General features: G+C 45.2%; 1 protein-coding gene across 1 annotated transcript in view; it reads left to right on the top strand.

Annotated features, from left to right (window-relative positions):
• Positions 1-614: 614 nt before the first annotated feature.
• Positions 615-15,660, top strand: part of IFT43 (intraflagellar transport 43 homolog (Chlamydomonas)) — a 152,583-nt gene continuing 137,537 nt past the window's right edge. The window contains exons 1-2 of the mRNA XM_006865601.1: positions 615-668; positions 5,788-5,880. Coding sequence (XP_006865663.1) covers positions 615-668; positions 5,788-5,880 — 147 coding nt within the window. The remainder of the gene's footprint in view (positions 669-5,787; positions 5,881-15,660) is intronic.

Genomic DNA, 15,660 nt, shown 5'->3' with positions numbered 1-15,660 from the left:
CAGAGCGACACTGTATAGGGTTTCCTAGGCTGCAAGTCTTTACAGAAGCAGAAAGGCTCATCTTTCTCCCACAGAGCAGCTGGTAGTTTCGAACTGCTGATCTTGTGGTTAGCAGCCCTACCAGTGAATGTTAATATCTGGAGTTTTCCTACGTATGTCAGTAAGTCAGCATTAGGGACGATTTGGTCTAAATCTGCATGAAACACACAACCCACTAATAACGCATTTGTTGTTGTCAAGTGCCGTAGAGTCGGTTCCGACTCATAGCGCTCCTGTATAGGGTTTGCGAGGAGCAGCTGGTGAGTTAGGACTGCCAATCTTGTGCTTCTAAGCCCAGTGCTGATCCTACAGCGCCACACCAACAGTCCATACACCAGGACTTGTTGTTAAGTTACGAGTCAGTTCCGACTCATAGCGCCCCTTTATAGAGTTTCCGAGGAACAGCTGGTGGCTTTGAACTGCCGAACTTCGGGCTCTCAGTCCAGCGCTGATCCTACAGCAACACAGCCAGGCGTGGCGGCCCCTTTAAATACTGGGGCGGAGGGGCGGAGCCCTTCTCTGAGAAACCATTGGGTTGCCTGGCTTCCCGGTAGTGACGTAGGAAGATCTCAGTGATGGAGGACGTGCTAGACCTGGACGAGGAGCGGCTTCGCGGCTCGTCCACCTCCGTGAGGACCGACGCTCAGGGCTTGGGCCCCGGATGTGGCGGGTGGGGAGGAGCCTCCTCGCCGGCCTCGGCTTCCCCGGGGCGGCGGGAGCGGTGGGAGGGACGGGGCTAGGCGGCCGGGTAGGCGCTTTCCCCGTTTTGGTTTCGCGGCGGGCGCTCAGCCGTTGCTGGCGTGGGCTTGTTGTTGTTGTGAAGTGCGTCGAGTCGATTCCGACCCATAGCGACCATGTACAGGGTTTCCGAGGAGCAGCTAGTGAGCTTGAACCACCGACCTTGCAGTTCAAACGGCTTTGCAGTCTGGCGCATTAACCTTTAGGGCCACACCAGGGCTTTATGCCTTTAAAAATCCTTAGAAAACAGAAAACCCATCTTCCTTCCGCCGGCTCTGAGACCGGTGTGCAGTTTGCAGCCTCTCCCGGTCCTCGTAGCCCTTGCCCTCATCCTAGAACGTCCACCCTGGGCCTGGTCATTCTAGAAGTTCACATCGAAACCTCACTGCAGAAAGTCGGGCAAGGACGGCGTTTAAACGCAGGATCCCACGGGGATGTGGTCCTTAGCTCCGCTTTACAGTGAACGCTTTGGAGGGTCGGATTTATAACGGGGTGAAGTGTTTGGGTCCGGAGTAGCAAACTAACCTCTGGGAACCGCCGGCTCTCTCTCTCTGGAACGACGGCGTTGCTACCGCCTTCAGATGGCTGCAGGGAAGCAGAAATGGGATAATGCAGGGAGAGCATCCAGCGGTGCGTGATTCCTGCGGAATTCTTAGAAAAGCTTTGCTGCTCTTGCTCTGTGATTACTGAGCTAGATGCAAGAAAGGAGCCCTGATGGCTCAGTAGTTAAAGCTCTCGGCTGCTAACTGCCTTTTTGGGCGCGTTAAGCTCTTCAGTGGGAGAAAGGTGTGCTTGCAGAAAGCCTGCAGCTTTGGGGGCAGTTCTGTGGTGCCTTAAGGGCCGCTGTAAGTCGGAATCAGCTCCATGGCAAGTAGGTTGGTTTTTGGTTTAGATTCAAGACCCCAGCGTTGTGTTCCAACTCCATCACAAGCCCCATCAGGCATAGTCACGATGGCTTTTACTAGAAGGCTGGGCCACGGGGCCAATCTTTAGTTTCTGCTTGCAGTCTGAGTTTTGAAGCTCCCGGATACCGTTGGACTGCACACCTCTGGGCGAGCTGACGACTGGTGCCAACTGCCCAGGAAGCGGATTGCTTGACTGACTAAGAAGACGACTGGTCACCAGGCCTCTGGGATACGGGACCTTTTTTTTTTTTTTTTAACTACACATGTGTGTATTGTGTGGTTGTAGTTTTTGTGCACTCATTCTTTCAGCACATACTTATACGATATTATCCTGTGTGCTGGAAATACAGTAGTCTATGCCCTCAGGGGGGCTTAAACACACCACATAATTAAAAAAATGTAAAATCAGATAGTAAAGTAGCTTTTCTCCTACCATGCCTCTGGATTTATACAGGGTCTTCAAAAAGGTTAAAATCTTGAAACACTTAACAGGTAGTAAAGAAACCATCTGGAAACAGCACTTAGATCATTGGATTTTTGTTTTTGTACCATCGCTATGTGTAGTGTGCTGTTCCGGAGTCTATGACAGATGAAGAAGGGCAGCACATGGGGGCCTGGAGAAGAAAATGAGTTCCTTACTGTTGGACTAGATTGTCTCCATCATCCTTGATGATTGGCAAGAGAATTTGAAGTGTAAATTGCATAAGGGATTTTAGACAGTTCTTCTGTTAGCCTTCTCAATTTATTGATGTAGTCAGTTCTTAAAACAAACTGAGTAATATGCCATAGTAGAAAGAGGAGACCTGGTGGTGCAGTGTTTAAAGTGCTCAGCTGCTAATCAAAAGTCAATGGTTCAGTGCCACCAGCCGCCCTGCAGGAGGATGTGGCAGTCTGCTTCTGTAGAGATTGACAGCTCTGGAAACTCTGGAGCACGTGTACTCTGTGTGTAGGGTCAGTGTTAGAATCCACTCAAGGGTAGTGGGTAGAAATAACCTACGGGTTGAAGTCAGAAGTTGACTTTGCTCTTAGATTTCTCTCTGCCACTGAATCTTCTCCCTCAGTTTCCTCATTTGTAAAACGGTGTTAGTCCTAGTTCCTGCTACTGTGAGAATCAAATGAAGCCACACCAAATGAGATCCAAAAGCCATTACTGCTGGTTTTAAAAAGTAAACAAACAAGCATAAATACTTCAACAACAATTAGCCTGTCCAAATAAAGTTTTGTTGATGTGTTGGGAAGCATTTGAGACACAGAGCCTCCACGCTGGGAGGGCTTTTGGGAAACACCTACAAAATGGTTTGGTTGGTGACTCAGAATTTGAAGTGCTCTGATTTCCAAAGTGGGTATCTCAAAATTCGTGCAGCTGGTTTCCCTTATTGTCTGTAAATACAAATTTAATGAGTGTACAAGTCAAAGCAATTGCTTGCTGATTCTCTGGTTTGCTATCATGTTGCGTTGTTAGGTGTTATATAGCAGTTCCAATTTACAGTGACCCTGTGTATAACAGAATAACAACAAAACCCACACTGCCCAGTCCTATATCAACCTCACAACCATTGCTGTGTTTGACCCTGCAGTCACTCTGTCATTCTATCTTGTTGAGGGTCTTCTCCTTTTCAGTGACTCTCTACCAAGTATCATGTCTTTCTTCAGGGATTGGCCCTTCCTGACAACATGTCCAAAGTACCTGAGATGAAGTATTGCTTCCCAGGAGAATTCTGGCTGTCCTTCCACGACATGGTCATTCTCCTGGTAGTCCATGATATATTTAATATTATTTGTTTAAAGCGCTCAGCTGCTAATCAAAAGTCAATGGTTCAGTGCCACCAGCCGCCCTGCAGGAGGATGATGTGGCAGTCTGCTTCTGTAGAGATTGACAGCTCTGGAAACTCTGGAGCACGTGTACTCTGTGTGTAGGGTCAGTGTTAGAATCCACTCAAGGGTAGTGGGTAGAAATAACCTACGGATTGAAGTCAGAAGTTGACTTTGCTCTTAGATTTCTCTCTGCCACTGAATCTTCTCCCTCAGTTTCCTCATTATTGTTTTGATTTGCATAGCTCTAATGGCAAATCTCTGGTAGCGTAGTGGTTACGAATCAGGCTGCAAACCACAAGGTCAGCAGTTTGAAACTACCAGCTGCTCCGCGGGAGAAAGATGAGGCTTTCTGCTCCCGTAAAGATTTACGGCCTCGGAAACCCTGTACAGGGTCGCTATGGGTCGGAATCGACTCGACGGCACTTAACAACAACAACGTCAATATAATGGACAATTCAAATACATCAGTTCATCTTTGGCCTCCCTTATTCATTGTTCAGTTTCCCCATGTATATGAGGAGATAGAAAATACCATGACTTGGGCCAGGTACACCTTAGCCCTCACAGTGACAGTAAACTTTTTAACACTTTAAAGAGGTCTTTTGCAGCAGATTTGCCCAATGCTCTACGTAGTTTGGAGTCCTAGTGTGGTGCTGTAGAATAAACACTGGATTGCTAACCAAAAGGACGGCAGTTCAAATACACCAGCCTTTCCTTGGGCAGTTCGAACCCTATACAAGGTCACTGTGCGTTGGAACCAACTTGACAGCACGTAACAACGTGTTTCATTTCTCGATTGCTGCTTCACTAGCTATTGGTTGTGGGTCCAAGTAAAATGAAATCCTTGACAATTTCAGTATTTTCTCTGTTCATCTTATTGGACCAGTTGTTACCATAGAATTTAGGAATTTTCCCCAAATTCCTTTTGATCATTTTTTGCAGCTTTGAACTTCGGGGTTCCTAAAATCCTGCACCATCTTCACAACTGTTGTGCTTGAGCACAGTGGTGCTGCGGCCGTCAGTCCATGTCGTTGGGGGTCTTCCTCTCTGTCACTGACCTCCACTTTACCAAGCATGATGTTCTTCTCCAAGGACTGGTCCCTGCTGATTATATGTCTGAAGTATGAGAGATGAAGTCTTACCATCACGGCTTCTAAGGAGCATTCTGACTGCCCCTCCAAGACAAATGTGCTAGTTCTGGCAGTGCAGGTACTTCTAATATGGTTCTCCAACACCATAATTCAAATGAATCAATTCTACAGTCTTCCTTATTCATTGTCCAACTTGTATATGCATGTGAGGTGATTGAAGTCAGGCACACCTTAGTCCTCAACCTGGTTCCTCTACTCGTGAACATTTTAAAGAGATTTTTTGTAGTAGATTGGCCTAATGCAGTATCTTGTTGGTTCTATGACTGTTGATTGTAGATCCAAGCAAATGGAAGTCTTTGACTACTTCAGTCTTTTCTGCATTTATTGTGATGCTCTGTATTGGTCCAGTTGTGAGGATTTTCATGTTCTTTACATAGAGGTGCCATCCATACTGAGCTGTGACATGATGTCTGCCCATTCTCGAGGACACTGTTTCTGGGTAGGACAGTGATATTGCTTTTGCAGTCCATATGGTACTGCATGGCTTTCCTTGGCTAATTTTCAGAAGTTTGTCTCCAACCAGGCCATTATTTGTAGTCTGGAAGCTTCACAAAAACCTGCCCTCCATGGGTGACCATGCTGATATTTGAAATACTGAGTGGCAGACCTTCCACGAACAGCAACGTGCAAGCCGCCACCTTCATCAAACAGGCAGGTGGTATCAGGAATGCTTCTTGGGAGCAAGGGTGGTGACACTTCATCTTTCTTACTCTGCACACTTCGTCAGGGAAGACCAGTCCCTAGAAAGGAACATCATGTTTGATAAAGCAGAAAGTCAGGGAGAGTAAGGGAGTCCCTTGTGAGTGGAGTCACACAACAGCCACAGCCGTGGGCTCAAATGTAACAGGGTCATGAGATGGTGAAGGACTGGGCAACCAGTTGTTGTATCACACAGAAGGTTACCAGCAGTCAGAGCGAACTCAATGGCAACAAACAACAAGGAAAACCCTGTGACCACTAACCCATGGATTTCTGACTCTCCAACCAAATGGAATTGACCGCAGGTGCTTTGTTTTAGGATTTGGAGCCTTTTCTAAGAATATATATTAAATTTCTCAAATCCCATCTCCACCATGTTATAGATCCGGTCCGCGCAAGCCATGTTAGGGTCAGCAGTGTCCTTCCCTTTCTCCTTACAGGGGGCCAAGATGGGTCGCCGAGCTCAACCAGAGTCAGCTCAGACTGAGAAGCCGCTCAATGACAAGAGTGCCTCTTTGACTCTGACTGGAGAGGTGGGTGCTGAAAAACACAAACATCTAAAGAAATGTGTCTAACATGTGCTTGCTTCCCTCTCCCTTTTTCTTGACTGGCCACAGAAGGCGTCACTGCTTGCCTGTAAGTACCCTCTCACAGCCGAGGCCTTCTGCTTCTTGTCACCAGTCTCTAACCTCATGGGTCTCCATGGAAGATTGCTGTACTGAGCTAGGCCACCTGGTCAGCCTGGGATTCCTGGCGTCATCAGTGGCATCCTTTCTGTGCTCTAGACCTGGCTCAGCACATGCCCGTCCCTTAAAGAACTGTTGGGGTTTGAGTGCCCTCTGTCCCTGGAGCACCATAGTGCTTTTTTCCTCCTTGGTTTTTTTCTTTTTACTTTTCTTCTTGTACTTTAGCCAGTTAGGATCCTCCCCATGTACCTACAGTGTCTGTTTCCTTAACCGGAGGTCCCCAGCTTTTAGTTGACTGTCGGCTCTTAGTCTGGTTTGTTTGTGAAGCAGCCTTAGGGGATGTCACTGTATGACCAAGGTGAGTTACTTACTATGGAATAAAAAAATCACTGTTTAAAACAAAAAGAAAGAAGTGCTGTCTAAGAGTTAGTGATTACTTAACAAGAATTTGGTATCTCGTCTTTCTGTTTAAGACAGCCCATTCTCCTGTCTTGATTTGGGAATTCCCTTCCTTGACATTTGCCCTATTAGCAGAAAACAAAAGAGGCATGCTGAGCGAGATGACATCAAGGTTGAATTACACACTGGACATATGAGCTCAGTGGTGACCTGCACTTACTATGTTTTTTAGACAAGAAAGGGATCAGTGCTGGCTTTACTCTCCTGGAAGCCTTTCCTAGTAGCCTGGCTTATGGGAATTTATTGAGCCCATTTGCATATGGTGGGTAGTCCTGATGATGCCAGGGCACTCTTCCATTTTTGCCCATATATGAAGACAGTTAAAGTGACAGTTTATCCACTTCCCCTTTTCCTTCCTTTTGTCTCTTTGATGATTTGAGAAAACAGAAAAGCCTTTTCCAAAAGTCAGCCTTAAGACAAGCCTCTCTGATTTAGAGTTCCTTTCGCTCAGTTTCCATAGTACCTGGTATAGAATATGTCACATTATATGCTTGTTGTCTGTTGATATGTCTGTCTGGTAAGTTCCCAGACAGCAGGAAACCTGGCTTGTCTAGCTTATTGGCCAGTAGTAAGTTTACAACATGAGGGGACCCACTTTCAGAAAGCTAAAGGGCCAGGTAGGTAAAATAAGTGAGTGAATGGTGCATGTGCAAAATGTGCTAGATACAAAGTGTAGGTGTACTTATGTATCAAGTATGTAGGAATGTCTGCTTTCAGAGAATGTTACTTCCCTGTCGTCTTCAGCCCGCCACACTGTCCTCTTAATTTTTCATTCATTTTCTCACTGTACGAATCTGGGTATGGAAAATCCTCCTCCTACTCAAAGATAACAGCTGTACCAGCTCAGAAAGTCCAGTAGCATACCTTTGGCCTCACTGTCTGCAGATAGCAGGGAGTAGGGACAGTAGGGAACTGGAGAACACATGTCCCCTCTAAAGGGACCAACTATTACCTAGCTACAGCAGACTGATGGTATGGAGAGCACAGGCCCAGTTTTGCTAGATTTTTCAAGAGCTATCAGTAGTATAAAACTTCACATGAAACCAGCACATTTTTAGGTTAGCAATAAATTACAAAAATTGAAACCTTATATGGCTTAGATTTGGCCTGATGATGGTCAATTTGTGACTTAGGCCATTGTTGCTGTTATTGTTGTCTAGTACCGTTGAGTTGGTTCTGATCCATAGTGACCCTGTGTAGTGTTTCTGAGGAGTGGCTGGTAAGCTTAAACCACTGGTGAGCTTGAACCATCAAGCTTGCAGTTCACACTGACTTTGCAATCCAGTGCGTTAACTCACAACACCACACGGGGACTCTGACTTAGGCCATCGTACCTCCTTCACACTGTATTCTGATTATAGTCACATATCTTCAGTAACCTCGTATGCATGCAAAAGCTGGACAGTGAATAAGGAAGACCAGAGAAGAATTGATGCTTTTGAGTTGTGCAGTTGGAGGAGAATATTGAACGTGCCATGGGCTGCCAAAAGAACCAATAGATCCGTTCTGGAAGAAGTGCAGCCAGAGTGCTCCTTAGAGGCCAACATGGCCAAACTTCGTTTCTCATACTTCGGACATATTGTCAAGAGGGACCAATTGCTGGAGAAGGATATCATGTTTGGTAAGGTGGAGGGTCAGAGGAAAAGAGGAAGACCCCCAACGAGACGGATTGGCCAAGTGGAAGCATCGATGGACTCAAGCATGGCAACAATAGTGAGGTTGGCTCAGGATCAGGCAGTGTTCTTTCTGCTGAGCATAAGGTCGCTATGGGTCGGTACAGACTCGATGGCACCTAACAACTACAACAACAATCTATCACCTAACATCTGAGCAGGCAGTCCTTCCGACCGCATATACATCCATGGTCCCAAAAGGTTATAATTATTTTTGTAGAGTTCAGAAATCCTGATCTGAGAATGGGACAGAGCAAACATAACTGGATGTAAGAAATGCAACAGCTTCTTGCACACAACACCTATACTTCATGTCTCATGCATGCAAAGCTTTATTAGCTGCCCAAGTATGTGATGGTACAGTACACATTGTTGAGTCGCTTTCATATAGGGTTTCTGAGGAGTGACTGGTGGGTTAGGGCCACAAAACTTGAGTTTAGCAGTCCATTGCTTATCCTGCAGTGCCACACTTGTTGTTAAGTGCCATCGAGTCGATTCTGACCCTTAGTGACTCTATATAGGCTTTCCAAGGAGCAACTGGTGAGCTTGAACCACCGACCTTGTAGTTCAAACAACTTTGCAGTCTGACGCATTAGCCCACAGCGCCACACCAGGACTCCTCATTAGCCATTAATGTGTCACACTAGGAGTCCAATAATACATATGTCTTGATAGTCATCATAAATGCATAGGTTACTGGCTTATCTATGTGCTGTATTAGCTAGTTACTTTAATGTGGACTTGCCCTACTTTACAGTTGACTATTGTAGAACAGTGTATGTTTTGACTCAGAGGCGGCAGCATCCAGTCTCTAGTATCATGTGTCTTTTGAGTTTTATAACATCCTCTCGCTATTTAATTTTCTGTGGCTCTAAAGTGCAGCAGACCCAGTGCTAGTGATTACAGCAGCAGGAGGCAAAAGAGAAGTATTGGTCTGGAAGTGAAACAAGAAGTTATTCAACAACATGATGGTGAAATAGTGAACGCTGCTGCTCGTGGTATAGCATGTTCGTACAGCATCCAAATCATATACCTTCCTGTTTCACAGAACAGATAATGGATGTTATATGACACACAACTGTATTTACATGTCTGACTCCCAGATAACATGTGAGCTGGAAGGTAGGGGTGTGTCTAATCATTGTACCCCTCTGTCTACCACAGTGTCTGGCTCAGAGCAGATGGTGCATTTGACACTACAGAGTGAGATGGGTGAAGTGCCTGGTGTGTGTTGAGGGCTATCAGAAGCTGAGTAAATTACAGGGTGGGGGGTGGCAGATAGTAATTTGGGGTGGTGGTGGCATAATGTAGGAAGATGGTGAAAGAAGATGTACCCGACTCACCCTGGATCTCAAGGAGATTGAACTATAGTCATGTATGTCTTGAAAGAAAGTGTTGAAGCAAATGACTGGGTTAATGGATGCCTATGAGGTGTGGTGCTAGGATCAGCACTGGACTGTGAACCACAAGGTTGGCAGTTCAAACCCACCAGCCACTCTTGGAAACCCTGTACAGGGTCACTATGAGTCAGAACCAACTCCATAGCATTTAACAACAACTCTTGGTCTCTGGCCTCTTTAGACTGTTCCAGATGGTTCTAGAGGATCCATTCCAACACAGATCATTCATTCAAAAAATACTCACTGAAGTTTATTGCACCAGGCATCATTTTAGGTGGTTGGCATATTTCAGTGAGCAAAGGAGACCCTACCCTATTCCCTGTCGTAGTGAAACTTCCATTCTAGTGAACATTGGCAAGAATGACAGCGTTTAAATGTGAAGCCAGTGGCTAGGTGAGTGGACCTCTCTGATGGGCCAAGATGTCCTAGAGTGCTTTGCATACCAGTGTGAGCCCCATATGGGACCAGCTCCTTGCACTGCTCACCTGCCTGTCCCCTCGTGCATGCTTCCCAGGTAAGACTACAGCAGGCACGCCACTTCATAGTCACAGGGTAATCAACCTTCAGGGGTTCAGCATACTCATTCCCCCAGGGACACTGACCTTTTCTGATTCGGAGTTTTAGCAGATTTCTGGGAGAACATGATGAAAAGCCATTCTGTTCCTCACCCGCTGGTGCCTCTGAAAGTGAAATGCCTGTCAGGATCCCAGGATGCCTTCTCTTTCTGGGTTAATTGAGGTTTAGAGCAGTGTTGGCAGCCTCCCACGGGACCAGATGCTCACGGTGTTGTGTGGGACTTTGGGGCTGTTTCTAAAATTAGATCCCAAGACTTGTGTATGTGCCCATTTACATTCCAGTTCTGAGTGTATTACTTGATGTATTTATTTTTGTTCTGCTGACTGTATTCTAGGATGAAGAAATCCATGAAGAGCTAACAGGGTACTGGAGACTCTTAGGCCTACCAAAGTTAACTTTCCAGAGTTAAGTGGGAATTAGCTCACACAGATGGTTATTTAGCTAGTGTTGGAGTTGGAAGCTCTGGTGAAGGAAACAGGAGCGCCTGCTGGGAGGGAGCGAACACAGGACAGGGCTTGAGACTGGCCTCAACTAAGTGCCTTGATTAGGAGCAAATCCACTGATCTCTATCCTGCTGTTCTATTATCTGTAAACTGGTAACAGCAATAGTGCCAGGTTTATGTGGGGATTAAATGAAATAAGCATTTAAAAGCATTCTCATTAAAGGATTGCACAACAATCACATAAGTAAAGGAAAATTTGGACTGTTAAGGAGTCCTAATGTGGCATTGTAGGATAAGCACTGAACTGCTGACCACAAGGTCAGCTGTTCAAACCCACCATTCTCTCCATGGGAGAAATGAGGCTTTCTGCTCCCATAAAGATTTACAGTGTCTGAAACTCTACAGGGTTGCTATGAGTCAGAATTATCTATTGTTATGAAAGGGTAGTAGAGAAAAAGGAGGTAAGCTTGGGTTCTCTTAAAACTCATTTGGAAGCCTTCAAAGGTTCGCTTATACGTATCTGTGGGTTGACTAGAGATCAGGGGAGAGCATGTGCCTTTCCCACTTCCGAGGCTGTCCCTTATACAGTGTCAGACATAAGCCTTGGAGACATACAGATTTGGGTTGAAATCCTGGCTCTGCCACACATTAACTCTGTGACTCTGAGCAACTTACTTCTCTAAGCCTCAGTTTCCCCATTTGTAAAACAGAGATACTAACATAATTCATGGAGTCCTAAAAAGAACAATGGATATGGGTAAAGCCTTTGCTCATAAGTGCTCAATATATTGCCAACCATTATTTCTCTAGACCTTGGATGTCCTTTTTAGTCTTTATCTCCCTCAATTTTAAGGTGGAAAGGCCTATAACTCACTACTGAGGCCCAGTGGGATGCTGGTCTGGCATGCCCACAGGAAAGCAGTTGGTAATGGTGCTGGCTTGTCCAAGAGCCGCCTTCTGCAGTTCATCACCACTTCACTGTGATGCGCCTCATCGGATTTCCTCAGCCGGGCCAGCTGCCTGGCTCCTGTTTCCACTTAGTGCTGTTGTAGGAGGATTGATTTTCAAGTATCTTTCTGTATCTACTCAGGTGAATTTGGCTACAAGTGGCAGAAACTTAACCTCTGGTGCTTTAATCAAGCAGAGTGATTTTTCTCCCATAGCAAGAAGCCCAGTGGTGGGCAGAGCAGAGTGGGCACAGCACTCGGGATGTCCTGTCCTGCATTGCTCCTTCCAGCTTTCCGCTCAGCCAACGGAGTTTAGACTTCTGTTCTCGTGGTTGTAAGATGGCTGGTCGTCTCCAGAAGTGCATTCTGGGCCGGCAGATGGGGCATTGTGGAAGAGTTCAAGGTGTATGCCAACTGTGTGTGCCCCTTTTTATGAGGAAAACTATAATCATACTTTAGAAAGCAGGCTTCTAGTTACATCTCATTGATTCTTACAACCACTGGTTCTTACTGGTTCTTACAGCCACTCTTTAAGTTGTAACTGGGTACTGGGGTTCCTTACTAAGGAGAAAAGGAGAAAGGCTACCGAGTAGGCCGTTCACAGCTGACAAGTCAGAATTTTAATAGAATTTATACAAAGGTATTTTTCTTAGGTTTGAGGTATGAAGGGAAAGAAGTATTTTTAGTAGCTTAAAAAAAAGTCCACATTCCTCTCCAGTTTTCTAATTTAGAGTTGTGGAGAGTGCTTTGAAAAATGTCATGCCCTAAAGCTCCAGGATACCTGATGGAGTTGCCTGTGTGACGCTCTTCTAGATCTTTCCTCCTTCCACTCACCTGTTGGTGCTTAGAGGGTGCCTGTGGTGCAGGCCAGCTAATAAAACCCTCCTGCCGCCTCTCGGAGAACTGGCACCGTTTGCTTGGTCAGTCTAGTGAATTGCAACAATCTCTACTCTCCAGTTTTATTGATGAACTCTACATGTCATTTTACTAGCTCTGTTGATTCAAATTGTGGTTTCTTAGTAAGGGTAGCCATGAAACTCAAGGTAATATTCGGTAATGCACACAATAACCTCTCAAGCAAGAGTAAGAACTAAGAATGTTTATGGCGGTGTATATATATTTTTTTCTTCCTTTTTTGCCAGTGATCCCAAATCAGGCTTGGATCTACAAGAAGTGTAATTGAGTTCACAGATCAGGCGGGGATTCTTCTGGAAGATGTGTCTTGATGTGGCTGCAGTGGGTAGCTAGTTCTGGGTGAGCAGCTCTGAGTAGTCACCTGATTTCTCTGGTGGAGCCTTCCTTTTCTGCTGATTCCAGTCATTCAGCTCCTTCTGCAGTGAAGTTGCACTACAGTGAGCATGGGAAAAGAACTCTCTAGGTAACCCTCTCCAGTGGATGAGCATTTCTCATTTGGGCCTAGGCCACTTTTTAGCTTTGCTTTTGTTTTGCTGATTTAAAAAAACTACCCAAAGCAATGGTAGGTGACATTGGAATCATTGCTATCTGTGAATGACATGCAGCATCCTAGTTAAATGTGGTGCTAGCTCTTGGAGTAGGTCCTGTTGTTACTGCACCGTAGTCATTGGGACACAGACCTGAGTCATTAGATTAGTCAGCTAATCTCTGATTCTAGTAAACTCTCTCTGACTAACCAGGTATGTAAAGTAACCTCTCCAACTGCTAGACAGACCTCTCAGGAGAGAAGAGGCTTTGGGGTTATTCTCCTGGAATTGTTTTGGAGTGTGAGTAAGTTCTCACTTGATCACCCTTGTTCATCCAGTTGTCCATTGATGTGCATGAGTCACAGCTGTTGCCTTTCTCTGTCCCCCCCACCCCCCCATCCTCTCTCTTCCTCCAAGGACGCAGAACTGAAAGTTAGCCAAATACTCCAGCAGGAATCTGAGAAATGCTGCTGGGCTCTCGTTCCCAAATTAGGCCAATTTCCTCATCTCCCAGCAACTCCCCTCAGCTGGAGCTCCCTTGGCGCTTTGCATTACGTCTCTTACCCCTCCGCCTGTTCCCTAACGGGCCTGCCAGCCGGGCAGTTATTTTCAGCCCAATAGGGTTATCTGCTGACCCTTTTTGGTGGCATTTTTCTTCTTTCTCACAAAAATAACTTTCCTGATTGGTTATATTTTTCAGCCTTTTTCGTAGTCCCTTTCCAATTGGCTGGATTGAATGATGCCTATGATAACGTTGCTGAAGAGGGATGTGGGGAATTTGATGTGGAACTGTTCGTAAGGAATGTGTTTCCACACTTCATGTTTATGTCATGCTTAGCATGCTTCAATTTGGAACTCTCCCTTGGGGTGGGCAGATGTGCATCCCTGACCCATCCCTGGGGCTAGCCGTTGTGTGGGAGGGAATGTTGTCTCAGGACAGAGCCTGCTGTTGGAATTGCGCATCGCAAGATTCTTCCCCGTTGCTGGCTCGGGCTCTTCCAGTGCCCCCAGACAGTAATAATCTGTTGGGTAAGCAGAGAATCTGCCTGGCTTCCTACAAGTTCGGGGGTAAAAGCTGCTATTCAAAAACACTTGAAGATTCTCTTGTCACCTGTGGGGAGGATTAAATGAGAGTACTTAGTCCAATTCCTGACACATAACTGTTCTATAAATTTAGCTACTGTTAATTACCCATACAACCTAGAAATAGAAAAGATTTCCTTTTCATCCCAGCTCTGCCAATTACTAGATGCATATCCTTGGACAAGTTACTTAACCACTGTGAGGTTGATTCCTCATCTGTTAAGTGGAACTGGTGTGCTACCTCTGCTATAGGGTCATCAGAGGATTAAATAATGTATAAAGCTAGTGGAACAGTGCCTGATGCATGCTGACTATTACTGTCATTATCTGCATCACATAAGAATTAGGAAGTATTTATCTTAAATATAATTCTGTGCAAGATTTGGAGAGACTTATTTAACCAGTCCTGAGGCAAAGACCCTTTGGGTGAGGAGACTATGGATGGGATTCTTTTTGCCACTTAAGACCCATTTCATTGGTCTCTTCTAGTAGTATTTCTGCCTATGGAATTGACCAATTATTTGCCAATACTTTTACATCTTCTTGCCAAAACCCAATTCTGTATGTAGTTTGTCAGACTTTCCAACGAATTATCCTAAATTGCTGACCTATGTCATTCTGTCATTCTGGATGCATAAAGATAGAAAATGAGAGTAGGAATGACCTTGGTGATTTCTAGGACCTTGGAGTAGAGAATCACCTCCTTTTGTCAATTTACTTATAAAACCTGCTAGAACATTCTATGTGCTTGGGTCTGGAAATACAGTGATGAACCAGCCATGCTCTCTCATCTCTTGATGGTTACCATGCTGAGTCTCTTTAGTGTTGGCCAAGCCTGGAAAGGTAGTTCCAGAAGAGATCATGCTTCAACTGAGACTTGCATAATGAGTAGAAATTAGCCAGCGTTGGGGAACAACATTCCAAGTTGAGGAATAAGCATGTGCGTGATTCTGGAGACGAGGGAGAAAGCATGGCCGGCTGGGTGTGTTCCTGGAGCAGTTGGCCATACACGTGATGCAGTGGTAATTGTCAGTGACTTTTGTAAGTCATGAGGAGATTTACAAATATAAAACCAATTCACTTTTGATAAATGAGCCATATATGGGCAACATTTGTTACATGATACTGAAGTAATTGGTAAGGTTCTGAGAGGTAGGCAAGATTTTTGGATATTTTTCTTAGCCATTAAGCTTCTCTATGCATTTGTGTTCATTGCTCAAGAAAACTTCAGAGATGTGCTCAAGCACTGTATTGATAACTTGGAACTTAACTCTTCTGGTTCATCCTTTATTAGGTACTGAGTTGATCTGCAGTTTGTAATGTTTGTAATTCATTTATGTCCTACAGATCCTTAGCTTCCTCAGTACAGATTTCTATATTAACTCTAGGAGGAAAATCCACCACTTAAAAATGCTGTCCACTCTGGAAGTAACACTGAATTAGTCGTGATCTAGTTTTAGAAAGATTTTAACAAAATAAGAGAATCACATGTAGTGGGTAAAAGGTGACCTTAGAGGTTATGAGGCAGGCTCAGCCAACGGTTACAGCACGGGTCCTCAGCCAGTTTGTGTTCCTGTGTAATTGGGGCATGGTTACTATGTGTG

This window comes from Chrysochloris asiatica, unplaced genomic scaffold (genome assembly GCF_000296735.1).
Source record: "Chrysochloris asiatica unplaced genomic scaffold, ChrAsi1.0 scaffold00079, whole genome shotgun sequence".
Lineage (NCBI taxonomy): Eukaryota > Metazoa > Chordata > Mammalia > Afrosoricida > Chrysochloridae > Chrysochloris > Chrysochloris asiatica.
The sequence above is the reverse complement of the archived record's forward strand: the minus strand, read 5'-3'. Positions and strand labels throughout refer to the sequence as shown.